The sequence below is a fragment of the Rhamphochromis sp. 'chilingali' genome (assembly GCF_963969265.1).
Source record: "Rhamphochromis sp. 'chilingali' genome assembly, chromosome: 18".
In the NCBI taxonomy this organism is placed as follows: Eukaryota; Metazoa; Chordata; class Actinopteri; order Cichliformes; family Cichlidae; genus Rhamphochromis; species Rhamphochromis sp. 'chilingali'.
The window spans coordinates 5563344-5573599 of NC_137945.1; the positions used below are offsets into that span (position 1 = coordinate 5563344).

At 37.6% G+C, this 10256-nt stretch overlaps 1 protein-coding gene across 1 annotated transcript; it reads right to left on the reverse strand.

Moving 5' to 3' along the window:
* Positions 1–1372: 1372 nt before the first annotated feature.
* LOC308385356 (uncharacterized protein) lies at positions 1373–8366 on the reverse strand (the record flags this gene model as incomplete). Its single annotated transcript, XM_080864213.1, has 6 exons — positions 1373–1494; positions 2898–3182; positions 3365–3631; positions 4132–4395; positions 6459–6544; positions 8221–8366. The coding sequence occupies 6 exons, from the start codon at positions 8364–8366 to the stop codon at positions 1373–1375; spliced, it is 1170 nt and encodes a 389-aa protein (XP_080720339.1).
* Positions 8367–10256: the final 1890 nt, after the last annotated feature.

A 10256-nucleotide genomic window follows, 5' to 3' on the forward strand; every position in this document is an offset into this window, starting at 1 on the left:
AGCAGCTCATGTGGTTACAAAAGCTGCAAAAAATAATCGTCTGCAAAGGGAGTCTGATATAATATTTGCTGCAGGTAAATTTGCTAACATTCACTTCAGCTGATTAAGGTAAGGACATGAGGAGGAAACAGTAGGAGCTGTGTGAGGCTACTAAAGGCAGTGGATCCCTCAGCAGCTGGATTACAAGGAGCACAGGTAACATACGTGTACCAGTTGTTTCAGAGGTATTCAAGTATAAAATAATAATAAACATATTTGGAAAGTTTTGGTTCTATAGCGTTGTTTTGTTATAACTTTATTATGAATTAAGTGCAAGAGTTGTTAAGTGTGGATAATTATATAAAAGATTAATGCAATAGCAAATTGTGCCTTATTCTCCGATGGACAGCAAATGGAGAGTGCTGATGAGATGGAAGGAGGAAGAGAGGCAAAGAGTGAGTCACAAGTAGAGCCTTGTTTATTTCTCAGTTTTGTTGCCTTATGATTCCAAGTGCTGTCTCAGATCAACACAGCTCTGCCCTCCAGCACTATCAGCAGCAGGAACAGCAGGAGCAGCAGCAACATTGCACCCCATCAGGTAAAACATAGGTTAGGTTTGCGCTGCACTGTTGCTACCTGACGACAATGATATAGTATGATGCGATTGCATATTAGATTCTTGATGAATGTATGTCTTTCTTTGCCTTTAGACAATAATTCTGATGGCAAAAGAGCCAAACCGGACAGGCGAAAAAAAGATGAATGTATGTTGTTGTTATTCAGCCTGGTTCTATATGCCCCTTTTTAACTTTGAGCACCGCCCCTTTAAACATCTCTGCACGGCCCTGGGTACGTGCACGTTTCAGTTTTTGATGGCTCCAAGTCACTGATTTGAGGTCGTCATCAGCAGGTTTTTCACTCATGAAAGTTTGTGCTTTACTGAGCAGAGAGCCAAAACTCAGCAGAGTTCAGAGGGATCGACGTCTTCACTGCAGTCACAGAACTACACACCGGACCAAAGCAGTGCGTTTACCGGGGCGTGCTTGGATGGTTTTAGAGCTTCCATTTCCTATTAGCTGAAGTTTAGCACTGTCAATAATATTAAAAAATAAATTATAATGAATACAGTTGTTCAAACAAAGAGAAATCTTCTACAGTCCAAAATAAACACCACATCAATCTGAATTTGCCTCATCTTACATAATTTCCTTAGAAATTAATAAAATATTCTGTCATACATGTTGTTGAACGATGCTTCACTCTGACACACTATTAAATCATTTTTGACTAAACAGCAGTTACATTAGACTGATTATAGACATCTGGTTGCATCTTCATAATCATACTGTTTTCAAACAAGTTCATTTTTTGGTGTAGTTCATACAAGATTTACTCACGTATCCTTTTTGCTGTCTCTTCGTCGTTGTTCTCGATGCTCTGGGGCAGTGATTATGAAAGTGTGTAGCGCACCCCACAGGTGGGGCGCAGAGTTCTGACAGGTGGGGGGCATTTTACCTGGCAGAAGCGTCATGCGGAACAAATGTTTAACATTGGATTCACTTTTACGGCGGAAAAAAAAATTGTGTCAGTTACATTAAAATTGCACATCCGCTGAAAAGCTGCAGCCGCGTGTTTAAGTGAACATTTATTTATTTATATTGCTTTTTTAAAGAATTGGTGCAGACTAATGAAGCAGTCTAGTGATAAAAGTTATAAATAGTTATTTGAAATGAAAGTTGTGTGTTTAAAACAAAAATTACTGAAGGATTTATTGCGAAAGAATTTACTATCTAAATAAAGTTGCAGCTAGGCTTTTCTGTCCATCTGTTTGGTTTTGATGGGGTGTGAAAATATTTATTCCTGCAATGTGGGGACTGATGTAAAAACTTTGAGAACCACTGTTCTAAGGAATCGGGTCCAGGAAACATCATAATCAGTTGAAATGACCTGAACAAAATGAATTGCAAAGTGATGAAAAAAAAAAGTGATTTACCTCTTCCTCGTCCATACATCTTAACGACCACTGCTGCTAGTAGTTTAAACATAATAGCAACAAACAAAGTTGCTACAATAACGGCAAAAAATTCTAAAACTGAAAGAAACAGAAAGAGGCATTTAGCTCCAATCTCTCAGGATGGATGGATTTACAAAAAAACAAAAAACAAAAACAGTCCCATAAAAAACCAAATCAAATAAAAAAACATAAGTTTCTTTGTCTGTACGTCGTGGTTCTTGTTTCTTTGAGGAATTGAGTCCAGAAAACATCATAATCAATAGAATTTCAAAATAAATTTCAGGGAAGTAAAGTGAGATTGTTTACCTTTTTTGTATGTATAAATTATGAAGGCTACTGCTGCTGCTATAATGACAGTGACTACAATGACTCTTCTTAAACTAGATCCTGAGGTACCTGAAACAGAAAGAAACAGAGTCAGCTTAAATGTCTTTTGGTTTTAACTTCTTCATGACTCTGAATTAGAGAAGTGGAAAAAATGAATTTAATTGATGAATTGATGGAAAAAAAATAGGTCCACGTAAAGTGAGACACTCTGGACAGGGCCAGAGGTTTTGTTCAAAATTATTAAATAATTTACTTTGTAGTTTTAGAAGAGATTTGAAGTCAGAGAGAAAGGCATGGGAGTGAGAACCGTATTCCTGACTGCAACAAGAGTCTTATATTTTAGAAATATGCACCAGAAAAAAATAAAGATTTATTCCTTTGCCCATCACATCAGGATGTAGTCTAATTCAGTACAACAGCAGCAATCAAATTCAGGGCAACTAGATTGTGAACAGAATTTCATTGTGTGTGTGTGTGTGTGTGTGTGTGTGTGTGTGTGTGTGTGTGTGTGTATCATAGTGTATTGTATTGTCCAGTAAAATCTTAACCATTTAAGTGTGAGAAAAAGCTACCTTACCTTTATGAATCATCACAGATCTGAGACTTATTGTTGTCTCTTCAGCATCATTGACTTCACATGTGTAGATTCCCTCCTGATCTGCAGATATGTCCTGTAGTGTGAGGCTGCCTGACTCTGAAAGCTTCTTCACATGCTGCTTCCATTTCTCTGAGACTGTGTAGTTTGTGACAGTCCCATTCAGGATGAGCTGACTGTGGTTGAATCTCCAAATGAGATTTGAGAGTGTAAAGTTTGATGGACTGCATGGGATTGTGTTCTCATACTCAAGAACATCTTGAGACGCTGAAATATTATTACAAAAAACACACAAAACTTATATTTATGAAAGCACATTATGAAATTTTCCAATCTAAAAATTATGCAGATTTACTGTACATATGAATTATCATTTTTCAACTGAAAACCTGAATCTGTTTAATAACAAATTTCCACTTAAAGCATTAGTTGCATTCATCACTGCTTACGCATTTTCAGAAAAGCTACACGCTTCCTGTTTCTGCGAGTGCTGACGGTGCAGCTGAAGTTCAGATCGTGATCGCTGCCTGAAAGGATCAGAGAGCTGCTGATGTTGTAAAGCTGCTGTTCAGTCTGGTTGACTGTGGTGGTGTTTTTGAAAGTCAGACTGGATGGAGGGCTGGTGGACCAGGTGAGTTCAGGCTTTGGATAGATCCCCACTGACCTGCAGGTGATCCCGTTTTCTCCCTGGTAAACGTCGACTTTATGGACTGGAGCTTCAAGAAAGGAAAAGAAAATTGTATTCTTTTGCTAACGTTATGGAGGGATTTGGACTATAGCAGTTTAAAAGGGAGGGACAGGTATTTGTACAGAATGAAGTGATATAGTGAAATAATATAGTTAATGAACTATTGGAAGCAGAACATCTTTCATGTTGAGACTAGTAACTGGCTACAAACTCTAATAAATATTGCGTTTCATGTTTTTGGAATAGAAATCTCTTTACTGTTCTCAGTTTCAACATTTCGCATACTCAACAGCTATTTAGAGTTTTTGTAGTGTGTGAATAAGGTTTACATCTCCTGGTCAGGTATGTTATCTACATATATACGACTGTTGACCACTAACCCTGAGTAAATAACTTTACACTCTTGCTTTCTAATCCTAACACAGAGTTGCAAATGTAAAACGTTATTCAGTGGAAAACAGAATAGACAAATAAGTATAACAACTTAAAACTGAATTACTAAATAAATGTATCTTTTTTGTCTCATACCATCTGCCTTTAGGTTGATAAATGACTCCATGTTTCCATTGATGGTGCTGGTGTAGCATCTGTATCTGGCGATCTGGACCTTGAAGGTTGATGCTCTGCCTTTGAAGCGCTGGGCCGAGTTTCCTGGCTGGTCTTGATTGTGGAAGAATGAGTGAACGGGAAGATTTCCTGCTGACACCTGATGCCAGTGAATGACTACATCAGCACCCTCATAGCTGCATGGCAATGTGCAGTTCTCCATATAAACACAGGACACTTCAGTATCTGAAACAACCAGAAGATAGACATCAAAAAAGTTCAGCTTACTAGAAGTCACTTTTTTTTCAGCTTCTTTGATCAACCATGATGAGGTTTGTCCTGAGTGGAGTCTGTCCTGTTAAACCTCTGTACAGTCTTGGCTGCTGTGCCGCAGCTCAGTTTCAGGGTGTTGGCAACATGCTTTTAGCCTAGGCCTCTTTATGCAGAGAATCAATTCTTTTTTTCAGATCCTCAGTGAATTCTTTGCTATGATGTGTCAGGTTAAACTTCCAGTGGCCAGTCTGAGAGAGTGTGAGAGCAATTACACCGAATTCAACACACCTGTCCCCGATTTACACCTGAGACCTTGTAAACTAACGTGTCACATGACACCAGGGAGGTAAAATGGCTAAATGGGAATAATTTGGTCACTTAGGGGTGTACTCACTTTGGTTACCAGCGGTTTAGACATTAATGGCTGTATGTTGAGTTATTTTGAGAAATTTGCACTGTTATACAAGCTGTACACTGACTACTTTACATTGTATTAAAGTGTCATATCTTCATTGTTGTCCCATGAAAAGATAGAATAAAATATTTACAAAAATGTGAGGAGGGTGTGCTCACGTTTGAGAGATAGTGTATGTTATTTTGCCTAGTCTCTTTCTTATTGTTGAATTAAAAACTCTGACATTAACTGAGATTACTGACGCCTGCTGTTCTTTAATGTTGTTCTGGGTTCTTTTGTGACCTCCTGGATCTTTGTCTAATACCAAGATTTGCTTGATGAAACATGTAAGTGTGATACACAAAATACTAGCAAATCAGGAAGGGGGCAAACACTTTTTCACTACTGTATATGCTCTGGTAGAGGACTGAAAGGTTAAAGACCACCCACAGGGCAACTAGGGTGTTCATACATAGTGTAAAGTGGAGATGAGTTTTTCTGTGGAGGATGTCAAATGAAAACAGTTAAGGTAATCTTGTCTCAGGACTGATTGTGTTCATTTTGATTATTTTCTAGCTCATAATTCATATCATTCTTATTTCTTCTTATTTATATCATACTAAGCTTTAGTGCTGCCCCTCAGTTCGTCTTAAAGCAAAGATTTTTAAAAAAAAAAGGTCTTTTGAAAGAGTTGCGGAGATGCAGACACCACATCCCCAACACGAGAGGATGCTACAGAAAGAGTTTAGTGCAACAGGAAATAAGAAAACGGTAACGTATTTGCAGTGGTATTAACAGCAAATTTAAGTTATATCTGGTACAATAGTATCTAATGGTGTTATTGTTAGATTAATGTACAGCTAAAGGAATCACAAAGTACTTTTTAATTTTACATGATTTTGATTAATGACAAACAAACACACCTGATACATCATATATGCATGTTTTAAAGGCTCCGGATTGAGACATAACAACATATTTTAAATAAAGTCATGTAAAAAGAAACATGAAAATGAAAAAAAGACATCTTTGAAGAAAGAAGACACAACACTGTGAAGTATGTTGTCAGAGATTTCAAATCTCAGACAGTGACAGCTGTTTGCTGACTCGTCAACAAGAAAATATTCCAAGGTTTTATTTTTAGCAATATGCAGGAATCCATCCTAACAGGTTTTCTTACAATCCTTTAAAGGTCTCTAAAGTTTAAGACCAGATTTACTTCATGTAAACCACAATTCATTAGGATATCTTACAGTCACAGTTTGACTCTATAATCTTACAGACAGTTATACATACTACAGTTTTCTTTTAATTATAAACTTCACACAATTAAAGTGACGTTTTTTTTTACTTCTATTTTGCTTCTGTGTATGTTTAATTAAATCTCACTAATGTACAGTCAAATATTGTGTAAACCATATTCCTACTTCACTGAATAATGATGATAAAAAAAGAAGAAAATAAAAAACAGGTTTCTCTACACACCAATAATTTCTGAGATTTAGATCTGAGAGTTTTGCCCTGAGAGCTTTTAAGTTTGACTCAGAGTCGCTGAGTTGTTTGGTTTTCTAAACCACATATCCATGATTTATACTGGAATATACTGGAATAAGGTAGCATGTGTAGAGAACATCTCACTCACCTCCTCTTGCTTGAATCCACTGGAAAATCAGGACCATCAAAAACACGACACATTTGATCCCAGCCATGATCCTCCTATGTTTCAAGCTACGTTAGTGTTCAAAAAGTAAACAGCGATGGTGAAATCTGACCCAGCTTGTTTGGTTGCTAACAGCAGGTTAGCATATTCACTGTCAAAAATGTCACACCCTTCATCTATACTTTTTTGTGACACACTAAGGGAAAGTTAATCAACAAAAAGAACCAAAAAAAAAGAAATATTTCTGTAATATTTCACAGATACTGTCTAAGGCTTGGTGAGTGTTTGGCAGAACGTCATGGTGCAGAAAACAGACATTTTCATTCATATTGTGGAGGTGATGTTAGCCTTGGTCTTGGCCTGGGTTCTCCTGACCAGGTGCTGAAGAGGTAAGTCATAGAAATGCCTTTTTCAGTTTAATGTGGCGCACGTTACTGACTCGCTATAATGTCTAACCTGTAGGATAAAACCCTTCTTGTCTAAATCTGACTGCAGTGCTTTAAAGCAGACACTGTATACTGAAAACGGTCATTTGTACAACTGTGATACAGGAGGAAGAGAATTCCCTCTGAGGTTGTTTTAGTCCTTCATTGAAAATAGTCAGGCCATGTTTTAGTTGTCATTTTGTACTGTAAGATTTACATTATTTCGAAACACCTTCACAGACTAATATCAGAGATCATTTTATCAGATTGTGAAAAAGTTTCACTTTCTTCCTGGTGGAGAACAAAAAGTAACAGTGATTTATTCTTAGACATGCTTTATTTTTTATTTTAAAAAAATGAACTAAAACAGATCAAAAGAGCTGCATAATGAGTTTATAATTACATGTACAGAGAGACCAGACAATCTAATATTTTTTTCAATTCTTTGCATTAGTAGCTCAACTAGAGTCCTTTGCGGGTTAACCCCTCCCCACAAAGACTAGTGTTATACTTTTAAAATTATTAAATAAATATTTTTTAAAAATATTTAACAAAAATATCTAAAAAAATGTAACGACATTTATCTACATCATATCAAATAAATATTGTCTTGTTTAAAAAATGAAAAAAAAAATAACACAACAACAAGCACATTTTCTCTTCCTGATTTTGAGCCCAGTCACTTATAAATACTCCTGATCCTAGCTCCTTATATGTATATAGCACACCTGAATCCGCAGAATTTTCCAACATCTCCAGCATCATGGGAAAAAACAAAGAGCTGTCAAAGGACGTCAAGGACAAGATTATAGACCTGCACAAACCTGGAATGAGCTGAAAGACCAGCAGAAAGAAGCTTGGTGAGAAGGTGACAAATGTTGATGTTTTTATTCAGAAAAGGAAGAAATATAAAATAACCATCAGTCGCTCTCCATGTAAGATCTTGACTCATGGGGTGAGGATCTTGTTAATGATCTGAAGGCAGTCACCAAGAACACTACTGGTACCACACTGAACCATGACCGACTGAAGTGCTGTGCTCATAAGAAACCAACATTTCTCCAGTGGAGAACATCAGAATATTTCAGCTCCACATTTCAGTGCATCAAATGAAAACTCTAATGTGTCATTTGCAAGTTCTCAAAGCCTCGGCATTATGGGAAATGATAAGAGCATTTAAATGATGACATGTAAAGAAAAACTATACAGCCTGAGTTGAGACAGCAGTTTTGGGTCTACAGTGAACTCTATCAGCTGGTTGTAGAACAAGTACTGCTGCCTGATGTTTGCCACCTAGTTTTCTAAGAAAGCGTGCTTACATGTAGCTGTCATTACGCAAGTGTGCAGGAATGTTTCTGCCTCCGTGCCCACGCACTCTGAACTGAGAGGTTTCACCAATAAGCACCATGAACTGTTCTCTGCTTATTTCACCTCCACTGGTCGTTGAATACCTTCCATTGTTCATCCTGTAATAAGAAATACAATCACACAGGCCAGAATCAGACCTCTGTGTCCTATGAAAATGCAGACATGGCATCTGCTACTCTTTCACTCTTTTCACTAAGAGTAAATGTTTTAGCTGCTTATGTGTTGGCAACGTGTCAGGTTAGATTTTCTTTCCTGATTAGGATGTCACCAGAAACTCAGGAATTTGCATCAGTAGAACTAAACAGTTGGCACACTTCTTACATGAGCATAAATGTGTCATGTTTGCTATTGCAAACATTTAGCCTATGAAAAAAAAAATAACAATAACACATCTGTCTCAAACAAAAGGGTACGGTGTATTTCAGGTTAACATATGAAGGATAATACTTTGGATGTTTTTAATTAAATGAGGCTTACTATGAATTCTTTGAATAGATGTGGATGTCAGCCTGTTAGCTACTAAACTGCAGTAGTTCCTCCCTCAACTACATTTTGGAGTAATTCTGTGTTTGTGTGTGTTACTGTGTTCGTCTTTTAGAGAACAAATGTGCAGATGTTGCTTCCTGCAGGAACTGCAGAAACCATCTTCAGCTACTAAACATGGACTGAAAAAAATTGTTCTTAATATATTTTAGTCAAGTTGTTTATTTAGTTAAGTTTCTTATGCATTATATACACACATACACACAAAACATTCATTTTCGAGATGGCAGCATTTGAAAAGACACAAAGAAACCTACGAGTTACTAGTTGCTGCTCCTGGGGTCCGTTCTTCGTACCTCGCTTATTACATCCAAGATCAAATCATCGCACCAACTCTGAGCTCGCTATTCCGGTTCTCCGAACACACCTGTTGTTGACGATTAGTATAGCTGGATGAAGTAATGTGAGATCACTGGGTGGCTTAACAGGGGCTACGCATCGATAGTAGAAACATTGATCGGCAACCCTTTGATTGGTCGTCGAAAATGTCGAAGGAGCGCGCTCAGTATTTTTCGGCAGCAGAGCAAGAACTCTTGAGTGAGGGATTTCAGGAGTTTCACAGTTTAATTAAAACGCAAGGGAACACTGCAAAGGCTGCAAAAGCAAGGAGAGAGGGCTGGCAGGAAGTTGCTGACAAATTAAACTTGTAAGTAATTTAATAATAATAATAATAATAATGGATTGGATTTATATAGCACTTTTCAAGGCACCCAAAGCGCTTTACAATACCACTATTCAGTCACTCTCACATTCACACACTGGTGGAAGCAGCTACAGTTGTAGCCACAGCTGCCCTGGGGCAGACTGACAGAAGCCAGGCTGCCATATCGCGCCATCGGCCCCTCTGGCCATCACCAGTAGGCGGTAGGGTAGATTTAGTATATCATATTACATTATATCATATTATATTAAATTACATTATATCCTCTTTCACATTAGAGCCACAACAGGACCCACTAGAACATGGGAACAAGTAAGAGTGAAATATAAGAATATTCTACAGAATGGTAATATTTATCACTTATATTGTTTTTAGTCTCTTGAAAAGAGACCCTGGAATAATCTGTTTGTTTGTTTATAACAGCAACCAAGAAAAGGGCAGAGCAAAAAAGACAGGTGGTGGTCATGCGGATGATCTGATATCCTCGTGTTGGTGTTGTTCCCAGACCATCATGAAAATGTTGTTCCAGGTTCAACATTGCAAGTGACCAATCACATTGTTGTGACGTTATTCTTTTGCACGCCAAGCCATTCGTGCATTTATGAAATTCCAATGTTGCAAGGACAATATCAATTCTGCTTACTGTTTATTAAAGGGTTACGGTTACGGTTAGGGTCTGTTGATCGGCAGACAGAGGCGGTTTCACGCAGCTTAAGTACAGTTTTTTGTTTTACGCCGGTTTTTCCCGAAGTCGCAAAAGTATGACGTCACAACATTCTGATT